Genomic DNA, 22,072 nt, shown 5'->3' with positions numbered 1-22,072 from the left:
GGAAGCAGTCAATAAAATGCTGATTAAAGAAAATGTGACTATGTTGCCCATGTGTAGCCACTGGGATGGCTACTATCAAAAACAAAACAAAACAGAAAATAACGCATGTTAATGAGAATACAGAGCAATTAGAACCCTTTTGCATGGTTGGTGGGATTGTAAAATGGAAAATAGTATGGATACTCCTCAAAAAATAAAAAATAGGAACTATCAAATAATCCAGTAATCTCATCTCTGGTATATATCCAGAAGAATTCAAAGCAGAATCTCAAAGGGATATTTGTACATCCATGTTCACTGCAGCATTATTCACAATAGCCAAGAGGTGGAAGCAACCCAAATGTCCACTGATTGATTAACAGATAGAGAAAATGTGGTATATATACACAATGGAATTTATGAAGCCTTGAAAAGGAAAAAAAATTCTGACACATGCTACAACGTGAATAAACCTAGAGGACATTATACTAATTAAGTGAAAGAAGCCAGTGACAAATACAAATAGTATATAATTCCACTTATAAATGGTACTTAAAGTAGTCAAATTCAGAAAAACAAAGTCAAATGGTGGTTACTGGGGGCTGGGGAGAGGAGATATAGGAGAGTTGTGAGTTTCAGGTTTGCAAGATGAAAAAGTTTCAGAGATCTGCTTCACAACAATGTCAATACACGTAATGCTACTGAACTGTATCCTTAAATATGGTTAAAGTGATGAATTTTATGTTGTGTGTTTACCACAGTTGAAAAAAACCCAGTAAGTTCTATAACACTGTTGGAAAGATTGTTCTGTTTCCTGTTCTCTCCACAGCCACTTGCCCTGCTCTGAAGCAGGATTTGATTCTACCTTGGCAAGAAAAGACACAGGGAAAAGCTAAGCTTGTGTGGTGAAGAAAAGCCTCTATCCTACCTCATGGGAAAACATTCACATACTTTTGTCAGTTTCACACAGATTAATCTAGTTTTCATTTCGTCTTTCCCATCCACTGGGTGGTTTTATTTTGTTTTAAGACAAGGAGAACTGCCAAAAAGAAAAACCCCAGGGCTTACTTCTTCAGGATGGATCCCTTAATGATCAGCTCCTCATCCAAGTCTGCTTCATTAGCCATGAAGAGCAGCCTCTTGCCTGTGCTGTCCACTCCAACGAAGTCACGCTGCTCCACTGAATCACACAAAAAAAGGAAAATCAAACAAAGCCATTGGCCATGCCTGTGTGACTAAGTCAGGGGACAGGGCACCTGCTCACAATGCTTTTGGAGCCAAATACAGGAGTGAGTATTATTTAACACGTACTCATCACAGTGTTTAAAACATGGGCAGTCAGAATTTTTTTGTATTGCTCTAAAGGATATAATTAGGTTAGCTGGTGAACTTGAATAAAGTCTGCAGACTAAAGTATTGTGCCAATGTAATTTCCTATCTTAGGAGACTGTCCTTTTTGGGTGAGGAGTATGGGGGAAAGACACACATTGATGTGTTAAAGGCAAAGAGAATCATATCTGCAATTTAGTCTCATAAATAATTCAGAAAAATGATAACATAATATATTGTATATACATCAGACATATTGAATACATAAGAGGGAAAGAGGGAGAATACTAGAGCAAATGGTAACATTTGGGCAATCTGGGTAAAGGATATATGCAATCTTTGTACTACCCCTATAACCTGTAAATGTGAAATTATATTAAAAAGTGAAAAGTTAAGGAGAGGATAGATATTTTAATTAGTTTGACTGTGGTAATCATTTTATAAGGTTTACATATATCAAAACATTATGCCACTTATCTTAAATATATAATTTTTATTTGTTAAAAATAATAAGTAAATATCAAAAATGAAAAGTTAAAGAAAAAGAGGGGCAATCAAGATACTGCTTGGCCAAATTAAGTGGATGAATAGCAAGTTCACTGCATGGAACAGAAGGAAAGTACAACTACTTCTCTGCAAATAATAACCTAGGTCTGCTCACTGTGTAAATGGAAACAGTGTTTAAGGACATCCACATTTAGCCAACAGTAACTATATGTGTATTACGCACTAGATTCTATGCTGTGGATGGGAGCAATGAAAAAAAGTAAGGCACATATTTACTAGATGAGGAGAGTTCTCTGGCAGACAGTGATCTTATAGGCTGCCATATTATTGCTGTCTTCTGTGTCATATTTCTTTCCCCCAACAAGATTACAAACTCTAAAAAGGCAGATTTATGATTCCTTTAGATCTTCCACAACCTCTAGTACAATGTTGAACAGTTAATAAAATCTGCTACTAACATCCGTACAGTATCTGTTTATAGCTTACAAAAGCATCTTCACATAGAGACAGCATAGTGTAATGATTAAGAAGAGAGCCTCTGAAGTTAGACTACTTGGGTATGAATTCCACATACTACCTGTACATCTTTGAGCAAAATACTAAACTTCTATTACTTCAATTTCATATGTAAGAGGGAAATAATAGTGCCGACACCTACCTCACAGGATTGTTAGGAGAACTAAACGAATTAATAATATCTATAAAGCTGTATTTAGTGCTTTTAACTAAAACATCAAATAAAATATTTAAGTTTAAAAAAATTAAACAAAAGACATGCTCTCATTTGATCTTCACAACAAGCAATAATTCAACACCTCTTTGAAAGAGAAAAACTAAAAGTTGAGTTCTAGGAAAAATGGCATCTCTAAAGATGAACCTGTCTACCTCCTATTGACAGACAATGGCCACTATATAATCTAATATGCTTCCCTGTTGGCTGCAGCTGCCTATACCTAAAACCAAATGTTTCACTCAAGTGTATAATGTGTTTTTAGTTCAGGTTCTTGAAAGCATTCATTCTTTCAAATGTTTTTTGGTTATCTCACATTCAGTGTTTTAATCTGAATAGGGAGAAACTGTCATAAAAAATTACATTCTTGTTTTGTTACCAAGATAAGTGAACTCCAAAGAAGGAAGGATAAAGAATGCCAATATATTGCTATCAAAAAGTCTACAAACAGTAAATGCTGGAAAGGGTGTGGAGAAAAGGGAACCCTCTTACACTGTTGGTGGGAATGAAAACTAGTACAGCCACTGTGGAGAACAGTGTGGAGGGTCCTTAAAGAACTCGAACTAGAATTGCCATAAGACCCAGCAATCCCACTGCTGGGCATACACACCAACGAAACCAGAACTTAAAGAGACATGTGTACCCCAACATTCATCACAGCACTGTTTATGATAGCTAGGACATCCTAGATGCAACCTAGATGTCCACTGGCAGATGAATAGATAAGAAAGCTGTGGTACATATACACAATGGAATATTACTCAGCTATTAAAAAGAACACATTTGAGTCTGTTCTAATGAGGTAGATGAAACTGGAGCCTATTATATAGAGTGAAGTAAGTCAGAAAGAAAAACATCAATACAGTATGTTAACACATATATATGGAATTTAGAAAGATGGTAATGATGACCCTATATGCAAGACAGCAAAAGAGACACAAATATAAAGAACAGACTTTTGGACTCTGTGGGAGAAGGCGAGGTTGGGATGACTTGAGAGAACAGCATTGAAACATGTATATTACCATATGTGAAACAGATGACCAGTCCAAGTTCAATGCATGAAACAGGGTACTCAAAGCTGGTGCACTGGGACAACCCAGAGAGATGGGATGGGGAGGGAAGTGGGGGGAGGGTGGTTTGGGAAGGGGGGACACGTACACCTGTGGCTGATTCACGTCAACGTATGGCAAAACCCACTACAATATTGTAAAGTAATTAGCCTCCAATTAAAATAAATAAATTAATTTAAAAAAATTTTTTTAAAGAATACCAATATGAAATTTACAGAGAATTTCAACTGAACCTATATTTTACAGAGATTTCAAATGCCACAAAGCAACTGTGACATATATCAATTCATCCATTACATGGAAACTTGAGAATATAACAGTCTGCAAAGGTCTGATTACAAGCCAACATTTTAAAAAGAAATAACACAGAGATGTTATTTTTGGATACATTTGGAGTGCTTATGCTATCCAACTCCTCTGGCCCACAGAAACCTTGAATTACTCAACGTCCTGGGAGCAATAATTTCCAACAAATCAATTTTTCAGCTATGTTGTACCTCAGTCACATTTCCCTCACTCTCAGGCCCCCCTCCTTGTATTGGCTTCTTTGTGGCTACCATAGTAACTAGGACCTCAGAATATGATACAAATTATAGAAACTTGGACAAGTTTCTTTCTGTTCTGCATTAACAAAGTGAATTCCACTTGGGAAGCAGAGCAAGAACATTAGATTGTCCACCCTAAGAGAAAGTTTACACAAATAAGGTTAAGAAGCAGTTAAAACTATGAACTTCCATCTTAAAAAATTCTGTCATAACCAACTATCCATGTATTTTTCCAGTTGTGTTTTTCTTCTCTGTTTCCTCTTTAGTCGTTTACTTATCCACTCATTCATTCAACTAAGAAATATATTTGTGCACCAGCCCTGTGACAGGCCTTATGTTTGGGGTGGGGAATTTCATCTCATTTTATGAGGCCAGTATGATTCTGATGCCAAAACCAGGCAAAGATATGAGAAAGGAAGATTACACGCAAATTCACTCATTATATAAGAATCCTGAATAAAATATTAGCAAATAAAAAGTAACAGTGTATATTATAGATTTAAAAGGGTTACAGATTTGTTGTAGCTCTTCCCATCAAGAAATAGAGCCTAGAATGTAAAATGGTAGCCACTGTGGAAAATAGCATAGTGGTTCCTTAAAAAATTAAAAATAGAATTACCATATGATCCAGCAATTCCACTTCTGGGTATATACCCGAAGGAACTGAAAGCAAGGTCTTGAAGAGATTATTTGTATACCCATGTTCAGAGCAGCATTACTCAAAATAGTTAAAATGTAAAAGCAACCCAAATGTCCATCTGTGAACTAAACAGATAAGCAAGATGCGGTATATACACATAAGAGAATATTATTCAGCTTAAAAAGGACGGAAATACTAAAATATGCTACCACATAGATACACTTTGAGAACATTGTACTAAGTGAAAAAAAGACAGTAACAAAAAGACAAATACTATACTTATATATGGTACTTAAATTAAGGTAGCCAAAATCATACAGACAGAAAGCAGATGGCATTTGCCAGGGGCTAGGAGGAGGGAGCGGAGAAGGCAATGGCACTCCATTCCAGTACTCTTGCCTGGAAAATCCCATGGACAGAGGAGCCTGGTAGGCTGCAGTCCATGGGGTCTCTAGGAGTCGGACATGACTGAGCGACTTCACTTTCACTTTTTACTTTCATGCATTGGAGAAGGAAATGGCAACCCACTGCAGTGTCCTTGCCTGGAGAATCCCAGGGATGGCGGAGCCTGGTGAGCTGCCGTCTATGGGGTCGCACAGAGTCGGACACGACTGAAGTGACTTAGCAGCAGCAGCAGCAGCAGCAGGAGGAGGGAGAAAATGGGGATTTATATTTAATTGCTATGAAGTTTCAGTTTTATAAGATGAGAAGAATTATGGAGAAGGGTAGAGGTGATGGTGCTCCACATTATAAATGCATTTAATGCCACTAAACTAAATTTTATGTTACGTGTTTTTTACCACAACAAAAAAGTATGAGAAAAAAAGAGTGCTGACCAGAAGGAAAAAAAAAAAAAGTAAGGTTAGTTTCCCCTCCTTTATATCTAGGTTAGTCTAGTGATTAACTTTGACTAACAAGAGTTTGGAGGAAGTGACACAATGTAAGTTCTGATTTTGGCCTCAAGAGATTGTGTAGCTTCTGTTATTTTCTTAGAACCTGCTGCCGCCGCCATGTGAGCAAGCCTGGGCTAGCCTCCTGTGTGAGAGACTAAATGAAAAAAGAAAGGGACTTCCCTGGTGGTCCAGTGGCTAAGACTTCACACTCCCAATGCAGGGGGGCCTGGGTTCAATCCCTGGTCAGGAAATTAAATCCCATATGCTGCAACTATGAGTTCACATGCCACAACTAAGAATCGACACAACTAGATAAATAAATAATTTTTTTTTTTTAAAGAAAGAACTTGGCTGTCCCAGCTAAAGCCCTAGACATATTAGTGGGTTCAGCTTTGGTAGGCAGGCTCAAAGAATTATAACAGCTTCCTAGCATTCAAACCCTTCTGTATCCTCTCCCACTGAGTATGGGCTGGCCTAGTTACTTGCTTCTATCCAGCAACGGGCAAAAGTAATGAGATATTACATTTGTGATTAGGTTACATAAATTCACAACTTATGTTTTGCTAGAAGACTCTCACCTTTTCTCCTTGGAGAAAAGGTCCATTTAACAAATGGAGCAAGGAAGAAGGGACATCTCCATGGGAAAAAAAAAAGCCAATCTTACACCGTATACAAAAGACAAATCTGCTTGGATCAAGGAATTATGTGTCAAGCATAAAACTTAAAAATTCTTAATGGAAAATCTAAGTTAACATTGTTCAGAACTTGCAGTATGGAGTTCAGCACGACATAAAAAAGAATGAAAATTTGCCATTTGTAACAACATGTAGGGACCTGGAGGGTATTATACTTACTTAGTGAAGTTAAGTCAGAGGAGAAAGACACACTCTGTATGTTATCATTTCTATGTGAAATTTAAAAAATAAAAAGAAAGAGACTCACAGATATAGACAACACTAGTGGTTACCAGCAGAGAAGGCAATGGCACCCCACTCCAGTACTCTTGCCTGGAAAATCCCATGGACGGAGGAGCCTGGTAGGCTGTAGTCCATGGGGTCGCTAAGAGTCAGACATGACTGAGCGACTTCACTTTCACTTTTCACTTTCATGCACTGGAGAAGGAAATGGCAACCCACTCCAATATTCTTGCCTGGAGAATCCCAGGGACGAAGGAGCCTGGTGGGCTGCCGTCTATGGGGTCGCACAGAGTCGGACACGACTGAAGCGACTTAGCAGTGGTTACCAGTGGGGAGAAGGAAGATGGAGGCATAACAGAGGTAGGGTCTGTACAAACAACCATGTATAAAATAAATAAGCTAAAAAAAATAGATTGTACAGCACAGGGAATGTAGTCAGTATTTCATAATAACTATAAATGGAATATAATCTTTAGAAACTGAATCACTATGATGTACACCTGAAACTTAGATAATATTGTAAACCAACTATAATATACTTTAATGAAAAAAAAAACAGGCAAACAAAACAGAATTGGAGTCTAAGAGAACGTTAAACATGTATGAAAAAAAGTTCACTTAATTTTTTTTAAAAAAGGAGATTAATTTGAGAAAAAAATTTCAGAACTGAGGACTTGAATTTTCAGATTGAAAGGCCCAAGAGATCATCCAACACAAGAGATGTCATCCAACACAAGAGATGACTTAAAACACTAACGCATATCAAAGTGAAGTTTTAGAAGTTTGGCAATAAAAAGATTCTATAAGTTTCTAGAAAGGGAAAAAAAAGTTTTATACAAGGACTCAAGAATCACTATGCCATTGGACTTCACAGAAAAGCTAGACTATAGTGAAATAATACCTTCAAAATTTTGACAGGTCAGGATTTCCAAGAGAATTTTATATCCAGCCAAAATATCCAATAAGTAGGAGAGCAGAATAAAGACGTGAAAAGCTCACAAAATTTATTTTTCACAAACCCCATCTTAGGAGGCTACCAGAGGATATATTTATACACACACACACACACACACACACACAAAGGTACATAAGCTAAGAGGAAAATATGAGGCTCAAGATATGAGAATGAAGGGTGAACCTAAAAAGACAGTTCTATAGCAGAGTAACTAATCCAGAATCTAGGAAAGAGATCTTCAAGAATTTGAAATTTTGGGAATACTCAGATTGTTGGAAAGTAATTAGAGGCAATTCACACGACTGGCATTAAGGTTGAATTGGTAATAAATACATAGAAAATTAGGCAAATGAAAAAACAAGACAATTTTTAGGAAAATAAAGATAAAAATAACAACATACTACAAGGTTCTGCTGTGAATATCATTTATAAGTTCATAATAATGTAAACATTAAATATTCAGTTAATCAACACTACAATATAAGTCACTATATTAGGAAGCTGGGGAGACTGGAAATTTGCATGCATTGTGTGTGGGGGGAGAGGGTGTGGTAAAACAGAACTAAATCTTTAAGTTTCACAGTAGAAAGTAAGTAGATAATTCCTAAAACTAAAAACATCAAGACACAGCAAACAAAAGTCATTGAGATGTGGGATTAAATGTGAAAAAAAATTGGCTAAAAATGTTAAGGTGGCTGCCTCCGAGTAAGGTTAGGATAGACAGGATGGGGGTTGCTATTTATCATAATATACCATGAATAATTATAGTAGTTTTCACATTATGGGCATATAAAACACTGATTAAAAAATTAAAAAAACAAAAAAAGAACTAGAAAGTCCAGGCTGTGGAGTTAGAAGCCATGAATTCAAGTTCTGATTTTGTCACTTACCACTGATGTGACTTTTGAACAACTATCCACAATGTGTTATTAGGCCATAGATGGATTATACAAGTTGGTAAGTAACAAAACTACCTAGCCCCATTAATTTTATCTTGTGAGCAAATCTTGATTATTTATGTTTCTCATATAGGGCTTAGCATAGATTTTATATATAATATGTCCTAAATTCAATGACTACATCAAAATTCAATGTATTTGTTAGTCAGGGATCTGATTTCATACCAGCTACCCCTGTCTGTACCTAAGTAAATCACTCGCCTCCTTCTTCTCAAATATTATGCCTAGAAGCACACTTCCCTGTAACTGAAACATTAAATTGCTCCCTGTATTTTGTACATGTTCCTGTTATTGTACCTGTCACATCATGACATACAATTTCTACTATATTTCAACTTATTTCTGTACACTGATTTCTCAGTCACAAGAATTTCAGTTTTGAGTATGCAGGGGTTTCAACCACTTCTGTTGGACATAATTAGGGGAAAAACGGGTTGGGGCAGAAAGAATGAGATTGAGAAGAGAAAAAAAAAAAATCAGAAGCCTAAACAGGAGCAGAAGTTTGCTTGCTGAAGTAGAGCTTTGAGAGAAATAAAGGAAGCCGAAGCAAAAGAAATACAGGCTCAGAACTGCCTGCCAACATTTGTTAATACAGAGGGAGCTAAGCTGACTGAGAGGTGACAACCAAGTGACATCTTTCACTTGTGAGATTCTGAAGGACCCTGATATATGTTGATCTAGTCTGGACCCAGGTAAAGAAACTGCCTGCTAATGCAGGAGACATAAGAGACATGGGTTCAATCCCTGGGTCAGAAAGATCCCCTGGGGAAAGGCATGGCAATCCATTCCCGTATTCTTGCCTGGAAGATCCCTTGGACAGAGGATCCTGGCAGGCTACAGTCCATAAGGTTGCAAACAGCTGAACACAACTGAAATGACTTAACACAGTCTGGACCAAAGCTATCGATTACTTTGAGAACTAGGGAAGAGTTTGAGAAATACTACAGTGAACTGGGTAAGTTAAATAACAATTTCCTAGAACATTTTCCATTTCAAACATTCCAAGAGACATGGGAACTGTAGAGATAATAGTCATTAATTTGAATCATAAAACCATAATTTTAATACCATTAAACAGTTGTATAGAGGAATGCCCAGGAAAAAAAGCCTCTTAGTAAACATGTTATCTGTGATGAAGCAAAATAAATACAATATGTTCTCACTGAAATTGAGAGAGAAGGAAACCTTGGATTTTCTAACAAGCAAGGGATGAAAAAAGGAAATCTTTATACAACTGGTTGGTTGAATTCATATTGTGAAACCTGGATACAGAGGGCCAACTATGCTGTTTCAGGAAGTAGACTGCCTGATTTACAGACATCTCATTTAATTCTCACACAAAAATCCTCAAAGGATTCAGTCTCATTTTACAGCTAAAGAAAATGAAGTTCAGGTTAGTTAGATAATTTGTCCAAGACTGCACAGTTTTTGAGCATTGAAGCCCACTTAGTCTGAATTCCAGAACCTGTGCATTTAACAACCATGCTACAGCAGTAGCTGTTTAATTTACAAATCTTGGAAACATTTCTAAACACAAATGAATAGGCAATGGGAATTCCCTGGTGATCAAGTATTTAGGACTCTATGCTTCCACTGCAGGGGCTTAGGTTTGATCCCTAGTCAGGGAACTAAGATTAAACTAAAAAAAAAAAAAAAAAGGCAATGTAGTGTCAGTATATTGAACACTGCTGAAACTCAGACTCTTATAATACCCATTCATGAATCCAACTACACCTTAGGACTTAAACATCTAGGGCTTGAATATACTTTCTCTTACCTTGAGGGCAATAAGAGATACCTTTATAGGCAGGCTCCTCAATCATTCAATAATATCTATTGACTGGTCACCATGGGCCATAACTGAGCCAGATGTGGGGATAAACTAAACAAAACAGACATGACTCCTATTCTCATGGAGCTTATAGTCCAATAGAGGAGAGAGTAAGTACAAGAGTACGGCTGCCATATGTAGGCAAATAGAGGTTGAATTAGAGGGTCAAGGAAGGCCTCTCTCAGCAGATAACTTGAAAGTTAAGTTGGATTTAGAGTGCATGTGTTTCGGGTAAGGGGAGAACATTTCTGGCAGAAAACATCACATGTAAAGGTTTGCAGCAGGGGGGAAAAAAAAGCTCCAAAAATCCAAACATAAATTAATTTGATCCTGCCCTCCTTGGTACCTTTAGTTCCTAAAAATCTGAGAAGGAAGTGGAAACAGGAAGAAAGATGGCTCCTGAAACATCTAGCCATTAGCCATTCTCCAATAAGTGGAGAAGGAAATGGCAACCCACTCCAGTATTCTTGCCTGGAAAATCCCATGGATGGAGAAGCCTAGTAGACTACAGTCCATGGGGTCGCAAAGAGTCGGACACGACTGAGTGACTTCACTTTCACTTTTCACTAATAAGCTAGTAAGAACACTGTTTGGGAAACTTGGACCCAAGGGATCCAGACTATTAAACAATATCTGAGAAAGAGAGGACCACTGGCTATTCTAGCACATAAGAGCAGTCAAAAGGCAGACCAAACATACAATCTGAGAAATTTATGATTCTTAAAAAAAAAGTGCTTATCATTGAAATGCATAGCATTCCACGGTAAGAATTTAAAACTTAGTTCTCAAATACAACAAAATATAAATATTGAGGACTTCAAAATTTCACGTAAAGAATGAAAAAATCTAAAATGCAAATCTGATTATGACGTTCTCTTGTTTAAAATTCCTCAAATACATTCCTACTGTTTCGGGGATGAAGTTCAAACTCGTTAGTCTAATCCCTGTATTCTCTCCAGTACCATTTCCAGCTTCCCTGCCCTCCGCACTCAGAATCTAACCATATAGCAATTTACCAGCGAATATCACACTTTTTCAAAAACAGAAGAGCCACCTTAAAGAAACTTCCAATAACCATCTTGTTACCATTTACGCATCAATTTTAAAATGGACAGGTAATAGTTAATTTAAAAAAAAATTATGAAAAGCTACTCATGACTGTGTGGATCACAATTAACTGCGGAAAATTCTGAAAGAGATGGGAATACCAGACCACCTGACCTGTCTCTTGAGAAACCTGTATGCAGGTCAGGAAGCAACAGTTAAAACTGAACATGGAACAACAGACTGGTTCCAAATAGGAAAAGGAGTACGTCAAGGCTGTATATTGTCACCCTGATTATTTAACTTATATGGAGAGTACATCATGAGAAACGCTGGACTGGAAGAAGCACAAGCTGGAATCAAGATTGCCGGGAGAAATATTATCAACCTCAGATATGCAGATGACACCACCCTTATGGCAGAAAGTGAAGAAGACCTATACAGCCTCTTGATGAAAATGAAAGAGGAGAGTGAAAAAGTTGGCTTAAAGCTCAACATTCAGAAAACTAAGATCATGGCATCTGGTCCTATCACTTCATGGGAAATAGATGGTGAAACAGTGGAAACAGTGTCACACTTTATTTTTTTGGGCTCCAAAACCACTGAAGATAGTGATTGCAGCCATGAAATTAAAAGACACCTACTCCTTGGAAGGAAAGTTATGACCAACCTAGACAGCATATTAAAAAGCAGAGACGTTACTTTGTTAACAAAGGTCTGTCTAGTCAAGGCTATGGTTTTTCCAGTGGTCATGTATGGATGTGAGAGTTGGATGGTGAAGAAAGCTGAGCATCGAAGAATTGATGCTTTTGAACTGTGGTGTTGGAGAAGACTCTTGAGAGTCCCTTGGACTGCAAGGAGATCCAACCAGTCCATCTTAAAGGAGATCAGTCCTGGGTGTTCATTGGAAGGACTGATGTTGAAGCTGAAACTCCAATACTTTGGCCACCACCTCATGCGAAGAGTTGACTCATTGGAAAAGACCCTGATGCTGGGAAGGATTGGGGGCAGGAGGAGACGGGGATGACAGAAGATGAGATGGCTGGATGGCATCACCGACTCGATGGACATGAGTTTGGGTAAACTCTGGGAGTTAGTGATGGACAGGGAAGCCTGGTGTGCTGCGATTCATGGGGTCACAAAGGGTCGGACACGACTGAGCGACTGAACTGAACTCATCTATAATGATAATTAAGACATAAAAGCTAATATACAATGTACAAAAGAGTTGTAATACCAAGAAGAGTAACTATAGTAAGGTATTTGATTTTTTACATTGTTATACGCAGAGGATTATAAAAAAAGAAAACAATAATATTTGTAAAATATACATATGTTTATAAAGTCTGACAATATACTTGCTTCTATCTAGTAGGTAGAAAAGGATGAATACAAAGAATTGTGAGTAAGCAAACCAGAGCTCACAAAAGTAGAAATTATATCAAGAACCAAAGGACTGATCCACGTGGGAAGTATACATAATAACAAGATAGAAAGAGGATTCAACAATTAATCTGTATCAGCGATTGCTTTAATACAAAAAGCCCCTAGAAAGAAGTTTCAATGCTATAGTTCAAAATTATAAATTAACCAAATGTTCTGAAAAAGAGAGCTAAAAGTATAAACTACATTACTAAAATCCTAGGAATGAACATTCTAGGTGGCTCTATTAATAATAATCAGATACTAATAAACCATACATAGCTTCTAATAATTTTAACAGACCATGTCAATATATAATGACAGGACAATGGGTTATATAATGCTGACTAAGAAAAATCTAAAGGACACATCATTCCAGGGGAAAAAAACACATTATAGGAAAAACTAAAACCTATATAAAAAGTATGATCTAACAAAGTTTTTTGGTCATAAGTTCAGTTATTAGAAGTAGCCCAGTCATATGACTGGGCTGAAATACTCTGGGAAAAGCAGTCATGAACTATGCCTTAACTAAAAATCAACAATAAGCCAAAAACCTAAATTCTATTACCCTGGCTGAAGTAGAGTATTATTCCTTTTCTTTTGGATCTGGTAGGACTACTATAACTCTCTGAAGATTAAAAAAATAACCCACTACTGGAATCCAGGGAAATATCAAGATATGTTGTAATCCCAAGACACAACATAGTTAATGATTGTTTTGTTTACTGGCTATTTAGGGTTCGTGGTGGCTCAGCTGGTAAAGAATCCGTCTGCAATGTGGGAGATGGTTCAATCCCTGGATTGAAAGATCCCTTTGAGAAGGGAAAGGCTATCCACTCCAGTATTCTGGCCTGGAGAATTCCATGAACTGTATAGTCCATGGGGTTGCAAAGAGTCAGACACGACTGAGCAACTTTCAGGGTCATTGGAGTATTCAAAAGAATCAACCATTCTAAATTTGCAATAGTAATCTTAATTGCTTAAAGATATCTAACTTGTCATCAGATTTTAATTATTTTTTAAAAAGTGATTTTAAATTAGATTTTTTTGTTTCTTAGGTGTATGTATTCAGTTACACAGTGCAAACAGTTCTGAGTGCTCCTCTCTGTAGACAAAAGCCTCTTGGATAATACAGAATCCAATCAATAGTTATAAGCTTCTTTAAATCAGGGGCTGTGTCTTATCTGACTTTATGTCATCCACCCCCAGCACAGTGCCTGCAGCATAGTCAGTTCTCAATAAATATTTTCTTTTTAAGTGAAAGCATGAATGATAATTGTAAGAATTTGACAAACAAATAAATCAAACTCCACCCTCCTTACCTGCTTTTTTTTTCCCCTTTTGACCTGGAACTGGCTCTAAGCTTTCTTGACCTTTTCTCATTAACATAGCAAGCGATGCATCATGAGCTCTGAACAGGTCCACAACCTCATGTAAGGCAACATCTGTTATCAGATCACAGCTCAGGACCAGTACATCTGTCTGTCAAAGGAGAAGAGGAAAAGTCAGTATCATACAGGACAAAGGATCACACAAATCATCACAGGATAAACTCACAATGTCTCAGAAGCACACACAAATTGGACACTTGTCCTCAAACCTTTTTCACAGCGGTGGAATAGGTAAAATAGGGTTGTTTTAGTTGAACTGTGTTGGGGGAGGGTCTGGAAATCCTACCTCCCCTTTGTGTGTGCCTTACTGCTGCTGTCCCTGAGGCACCTCTGGAATCCTGGGCTCTAAGGAAGAAAGTATGAAAACCATCACATTGTCTATTTCTGTGACTATGGAGTTAATGATCTTAAAATTTATATGTCTCTTTACAGTTTAAAAGGTGCTTTCACACAATCTGATGATCCAATAAGGTTGTGAAATGCTTTATTTTAAAGCAGTCACTTTGCTACAATACTAGGAAATAAATAATGGGATGAATATATTATAATGTGCCCCTCTTTGGGAAAACAGTCAAGCTAATAAACCATTATACTACAACCTTGTGTATGTATAAAAGCACTCATTTAATCCGCATAACAATACAAGTTCTGCTATTTTAAAAAGTCTGAAAAACACTGGACTACATTATCTAGGTTAAAGAATAAAGTGAATATCTAGAGAAATTTTTGTAAGTGGCTCCAACTTTTCTAAGATTTTAATTTAAAAATCAAGATTCTTGCTTTGGGGGAAAATAGACAATTTCAACTTACATTCTAGGAAAAAGAATCACATTTGCTCAGAAAGTGAGACTCAACCATCAGAATGCCTTATCTTACTGCCTGTAATTTCTTATTCCAAATACAGAATCTGTACTAGGGCCATCATTTCTTTTTCTACATAAAACTCATTATTTATAACCTAAACAATTCCTTTTGAAGGCTTCAGGTTTAAGAAGTTCAAATTTGGATTTTTTTTTTCTACTCTTCTACTCTTAGTTCTTTCTGGATCTTAACTGAGCTTAAAAAAAAAAAAGTTCCTATAAACATCTTCTTTTTAGGAAAAAAAATTCCTAAGCCTGCAACTCACCACCCAGGAACCGTCAAACATTAACAAATCAGTCCACATACATGCAAGCTAAGGAAGAAATAGCCTGCAGAATCCCACTTTTTGTTAACAGTACTTAGAAAGGCAGGAATCATGAGCCATTACTAAAGACATGTCACTAGAGCCGCACAGAAGTTACCCCATTTCATTATAATGAAAATGACAGTTTGTTGAAGGAAAAAAACCCTTTCTATTTTTCTAAGTTTCTCTAATAAGATGACTGATTTCTGCAAGCTGACTGTTCCACAATAAATTAAGTTATTAACTGTACTCCAAAGTGAAGAAAACGACCCCAATGCAGATGCTTCTGAAGTGGTGACAATGCTGCCTTGGAAAATAAATGCTGTTATCATTCATTATCGGCAGAAAATAAATCTGTCAGCATAATGAATGCCAAACAAGTCCTGCATAATTGTGAACGGTCTGCAGCCTCATTTTTCTCTCTGCTTTTAGATGACTTTTTGCTAAACTGAATGCAAAATCCCCAAGGAGCACAAGAAACGGAGCCCTCCTCCTAGTGTCTGGTTGCCATCTGTTCTCAGTGTGAAAAGAAAGGATTCAGTCTGAAAGGGCAGAGCCTGGGATACAGATGGAGGTGCTATTCCATCAGGCCCTCTTCCTGCCTCTGTTCCCAAAGAATGCACCACTCTCACTGAGACTAAACACATTCCTGTCCTCTTTGCAACTGCATTTCCAAAGGAAAGTCTTTGCTGACTGATCAATGTACTTTGTTTCCAAGGCTAGAAATCCTGGAAGAAGAAATTAAAGTCTAAAAGGAAAATGAAATCATCCTTATATCTTTTTTTAATACTGTTTATTTTTGTTTAATAAAAGTTATAATTGTAAGAAAATAAATGACTATTGTTTTGTTTAATTTTCATTCTAAAAATGTAAAGGCCATTCTAGAAATGCAAATGTTCTTTTACTAACTGGAGCCCACAGAGAGAAAGTGGAAAAACTCTTAAAAGAGCCAGAAGTATTTCTGATCACGTGTGACCACAAACCATGAATAAACATAGACTGTTTGGACTGTGAAACAACTGTATATCTGAAATGCAATTAACTTGAAAGTTCCTGGGAGACATCAACCCTCAGCTGCCTTGTGTTCTGGTTGACCAGTTCTTTTCTAACACCAGAGTATGCCTCATCTTCTGCAGAGACCAACTGGCATCTCCACAGACCTCCCTATTCACTATCCTAACAGTCCTCAGTAAGCTTTACCCAAGTCTGCTCCTGTAAAGGAATGAGGGCAACGTCAAGGGTGAAAAGCACAGCTCAAAAGGACAGTAAATGCGTGCATTTTGACCATGTGGAAACATACAAGGTCTTCAAGGGAAAGTAGAAGATAGTACTTTGGTATTCAAGATACCCTAGAATTCACAACTTGAACTGCTGCCAATTAGTCTGGGCTAAAGCAAACAAACAGAGCTTAGAAAATCCAATTACCAAGCCATGGCAAAGTCCAGAAATCTGTCATTATAAGAACATTTTCAACCAAGCCAAAACCACTGAGTAAAACTAGAAGAAAAAAACAAAACCGGATGTATGCATGTGTGGTGGTAATGGTAGGGTAGGAGGTGGGAAAAGCTACTGGGAATAGCCTCTTTTCTTTTCCTGGCAGCTGTTCTATGACAGATTGTCATAAGTAACACAATCTGGCAAACAATTTCCTACAGCAATGAGAAAGAAAAACACACTTACTTCCCTGGAAAAAAACTGTCAGGGTAAGGTAACTACCATGCTTTTACCCACTCAGCACTTCCACAAACAATGGCTATGATCCAAATCACCACCCCATACCCACCCTTGCCAATAAGGAACTAATGAATTCAGCTATTTGGTGTGACTGTGAATTGCCACAATTTACATTTTTCTATGTGGTCCAATCTCAATCCAATCTCCAAGAGTAGTTTGGTGCTTTAATAATTCAGTTCAATTCAGTTCAGTCACTCAGTCATGTCCAACTCTTTGCGACCCCATGGACTGCAGCATGCCAGGCTTCGCTGTCCATCACCAACTTCTACAGCTTGCTCAAACTCATGTCCATCGAGTCCGGTGGTGCCATCCAACCATCTCATCCTCTGTTGTCCCCTTCTCCTCCTGCCTTCAATCTTTAATAATTACCCATGGCTAACTGCAATGGAGACCTCACTATGCTCAATTTGGTTGAAAATGCCTGGACAAGATTCACCGTCTTCAGTCCCCAAAGTGCTCACCAAAGGGCCAGCTGCCATTTTATTTTTTACTATGGTTGGACAAGCAGGTGCAAGAAGGAATGACCAACTTAGTATGTAAATAAGAAATGTGACAATCCTTAGGCTTTGAACTAAATATCCTTCTTCTGTTCCTTAACTTAATCACAGTGTCACCACCATCCAGGATTTAAGTCAGAAAGCAGGCCATAGCCTAGGATTGAAGTCCTCTCTCTCCTGCCAAGTTCCCCTTCCCCATATTTCTCTGACCCCAAGTCCTCCTCTTTTATTTCCATTGTCTTAGTTCAGGCCTCAAAATATTTTTCTAGTCTCTTAACTGGTCTCTTTCACTGCAATTTTCCTATATTCTAATCCATATTCCAATTTTCACTGCTTCAGTTTCAGTTTCCAATTTAGTCGCTCACTTGAGTCCACACGCCAGGCCTCCCTGTCCATCACCAACTGCTGGAGTCTACCCAAACTCATGTCCACTGAGTTGGTGATGCCATCTAACCATCTCATCCTCTGTCATATCCTTCTCCTCCTGCCGTCAATCTTTCCCAGCATCAGGGTCTTTTCCAATGAGTCAGCTGTTCTCAAGGTGGCCAAAGTATTGGAGTTTCAGCTTCAACATCAGTCCTTCCAATGAACACCCAGGACTGATCTCCTTTAGGATGGACTGGTTGGATCTCCCTGCACTCCAAGGGACTCTCAAGAGTCTTCTCCAACACCACAGTTCAAAAGCATCAATTCTTCAGTGCTCAGCTTTCTTCACAGTCCAACTCTCACATCCATACATGACTACTGGAAAAACCATAGCCTTGACCAGACGGACCTTTGTTGGCAAAGTAATGTCTCTGCTTTTTAACATGCTAAGTTGGTCAGAATATCCTTCCAAGGAGTAAGCGTCTTTTAATTTCATGGCTGCAGTCACCATATGCAGTGGTTTTGGAGCCCCAAAAAATAAAGTGTGACACTGTTTCCACTGTTTCACCATCTATTTGCCATGAAGTGACAGGACCAGATGCCATGATCTTAGTTTTCTGAATGTTGAGCTTTAAGCCAACTTTTTCACTCTCCTCTTTCACTTTCATCAAGAGGCTGTATAGGTCTTCTTCACTTTCTGCCATAAGGGTGGTGTCATCTGCATATCTGAGGTTATTGATATTTCTGTCGGCAATCTTGATTCTAGCCTGTGGTTCATCCAGCCCAGCATTTCTCATGATGTACTCTGCATAGAAGTTAAATAAGCAGGGTGACAATATACAGCCTTGACATACTCCTTTCCCTATTTGGAACCAGTCTGTTGTTCCATGTCCAGTTTTAACTGTTGCTTCCTGACCTGCATACAGGTTTCTCAAGAGGCAGGTCAGGTGGTCTGGTATTCCCATCTCTTTCAGAATTTTCCACAGTTTATTGTGATCCACACAGTCAAAGGCTTTGGCATAGTCAATAAAGCAGAAATAGATGTTTTTCTGGAACTCTTGCTTTTTTGATGATCCAGTGGATGTTGGCAATTTCATCTCTGGCTCCTCTGCCTTTTCTAAAACCAGTTTGAACATCTGGAAGTTCACAGTTCACGTATTGCTGAAGCCTGGCTTGGAGAATTTTGAGCGTTACTTTGCTAGCGTGTGAGATGAGTGCAATTGTGCGGTAGCTTGAGAATTCTTTGGCATTGCCTTTCTTTGGGATTGGAATGAAAACTGACCTTTTCCAGTCCTGTGGCCACTGCTGAGTTTTCCAAATCTGCTGGCATATTGAGTGCAGCACTTTCACAACATCATCTTTTAGGATTTGAAATAGCTCAACTGGAATTCCATCACCTCCACTAGCTTTGTTCGTAGTGATGCTTCCTAAGGCCCACTTGACTTCACATTTCAGAATGTCTGGCTCTAGGTGAGTGATCACACCATCATGGTTATCTGGGTTGTGAAGATCTTTTTTGTACAGTTCTTCTGTGTATTCTTGCCCTAAAGTAGTGTTCTCCAAACAAAAAGATAAATACTTACCCGTTTATTCTCACTTAAATTTATTTAAAAACACACAAATCACTATAAATGATATAATATACTCTTTCTATAACATATAAAAAAAACAGATACTTTTAAAAGAAGAAATAAAATTAAAGGAACTAGTTGTTGTTGTTCAGTCTCTAAGTCATGTCCGACTCTTTGCAACACCATGCACTGCAGCACACCAGGCTTCCTTGTTCTTCACCATCTCCTGGAGTTTGCTCAAATTCATGTCCATTATGTCAGTGATGCCATCCAACCATCTCATCCTCTATCGTCCCCTTTTCATCCTGTCTTCAATCTTTCCCAGCATCAGGGTCTTTTCCAATGAGCTGGTCCTTCACATCAGGTGGCCAAAGTATTGGAGCTTCGAGTTCAGCATCAGTCCCTTAATGAATATTCAGGGTTGACTTCCTTTAGGATTGTCTGGTTTGATCTCCTTGCTGTCCAAGGGACTCTCAAGTCTTCTCCACCACCACTGTTCAAAAGCATCAATTCTTCAGCACTCAGCCTCTTTATGGTCCAACTCTCACATCTGTATATGACTAACTAGAAAAACCATGAGTTTGACTATATAGCCCTTTGTCGGCAAATTGATGTCTCTGCTTTTCAACATGCTGTCTAGGTTTGTTATCGCTTTTCTTCCAAAGAGCAAGCATCTTTTAATTTCACGGCTACTGTCACCATCTGCAGTAACTTTAGAGCCCAAGAAAATAAGAACTAGAGATTCTAATATTTTCCTCTGGGACTCCATCTGGCACACCCTCTGTCTCTGAGAACGCTCCATTTTGGAGATCATTGCTCTACAGGATTGAGTTCAAATTCCTTAGCATGACATTAAGGGTCTTCAAAATGTGACTCCACCTACCTAATTAGCCAGCCTCTCTCCCACAATCCCCCCTCCACATAGTTAATGTTAATTTGCTAGAGTAAACTGCCAAGAATGCATTCCCAATTCTCTCTTTCCACCCCACCAAACATCAAGATTCAGGTCTTATCATAGTTACTGGAAAACAAAGAGTCAATATATTGACTCATCTCATCTAGAGATGAAGTCTTTTCTGATCCATTACTGACCTTAAATCACTAAGCTGTCTTTTTCCCCATTTAGACTTTGAACTTCATAAGGAGCTCTTATATCTTTGTATCCTCAGAGTTCAACCTGCTACTAACAAACAAAAGCATCAGTAAATATTGGCAATCTTCTTGTTACCTCCTTCTCCTTGTTTAAACTGACTCAAAGATTAGAACATCCAATTTTAGATGTTTAGAAATAGCATACTTTCTGACAGAGCCGAGTGTCCTCTGTAGAACTTGTGACTATTTGGAGTTAGGGCAGGGATCACAGAGGTAACCTGGCAGCTTCCTGAAGCAATGAGGTAGGGGACGAATCTGGTGCCTCCAAAGAAAAGGCAGAGATGTCTGAAAGGAATCAGATGCCATTGTCCTGGACAGCATGGCTAGAGGGTGATATGCCAGATTTATAATTTTAAAATGCAGGTTCAACATTTACAGTTATAATATTTTTAGTTCATTCACCTTTCTACAATAAGTTTTCCTCTTCAGGTTAAGAACAAATAGAAGAGTTCTACTCATCTTTCCTATGCGAAGCTAAAAACTAACTGAGAATGTGTTAATTTCTGTTAAATGAGTTCTACATAAAAATGCTGATTATTCCTCTTCCAAGATTTAGATATCTATAATTTAATTTTAATCTCCAAATGTACTGATATTAATAGAGAAATAACAAAGGCTTTTTATTCTCTCAAATCAAACTTTCACTTTGAAATAATTTATTATTATGAATTTATAATAAATAACTTCATTCTTTTTCTTTGTGTCAGACACACATATGCCACAAGATAAATGTATCACTGCCCCATTTCAAGACCACAGAGTATGCTCTTACAATTACATTACATATTTTCTGCCTGTAACTTGAATCTTAATTTTATCCTGAAGTATATGACATAGAAATAGTGTCCAGTTTACTTAGAAACCTAAAAGTTTGGAAGAAGATCAGCAGAGGGTTATAAAAGACGGGCATTTATAACAATATGAGAAACAAACAACTATCAAGTTTAAACAAACCAAAAAAAAGAAATTAAAATCAGAATTTTATCATCCCCAAAAAGTAACTTCTAAGATTAGACATGTTTACTTTTCCTATTAATTACACATGTGACTTTGAATAAGTCATTCCCTCTTTGAGCCTCAGTTTCCTCATTTATAAGATAAAAAGGCTGTACCAACTTTGAAGCCCTTCATGGCACAAATCTGTATGATTACCAGGGTCAAGCTATTATCAATTCTTTATCTAGAGCCATGTTCTGGGTTCAGTGGCATTAATAATAGTGGCGATCTTAAAGTTCACTTTGGGAATCTTCATGAAAGATTAAATCACATTAAGTGTAATTTTGAGGCTCACCAAATTTAATTAAACTTGAATTCTTTCTGTACAACATGGGGAATACAATAAATATTTATAATAACTATAGAGTATAAC

At 37.7% G+C, this 22,072-nt stretch overlaps 1 protein-coding gene across 3 annotated transcripts in view; it reads right to left on the bottom strand.

Moving 5' to 3' along the window:
• EIF2B3 (eukaryotic translation initiation factor 2B subunit gamma) overlaps positions 1-22,072 on the bottom strand; it is a 115,089-nt gene that overhangs the window by 60,280 nt on the left and 32,737 nt on the right. For 2 of the 3 annotated variants that reach the window (XM_081488701.1, XM_081488699.1), the window contains exons 4-5: positions 14,150-14,309; positions 1,048-1,159 (exon numbers count right to left, since the gene is read on the bottom strand). In XM_081488701.1, the coding sequence (XP_081344827.1) occupies positions 1,048-1,159; positions 14,150-14,309 (272 nt within the window). Of the gene's footprint in view, positions 1-1,047; positions 1,160-14,140; positions 14,310-22,072 lie in introns of all 3 variants that reach the window. The other variant, XM_081488702.1, reaches the window with a different exon arrangement.

Source organism: Giraffa tippelskirchi, chromosome 5 (genome assembly GCF_054371585.1).
Source record: "Giraffa tippelskirchi isolate mGirTip1 chromosome 5, T2T-mGirTip1v1.2.pri, whole genome shotgun sequence".
Classification (NCBI taxonomy): Eukaryota; Metazoa; Chordata; class Mammalia; order Artiodactyla; family Giraffidae; genus Giraffa; species Giraffa tippelskirchi.
The sequence above is the reverse complement of the archived record's forward strand: the minus strand, read 5'-3'. Positions and strand labels throughout refer to the sequence as shown.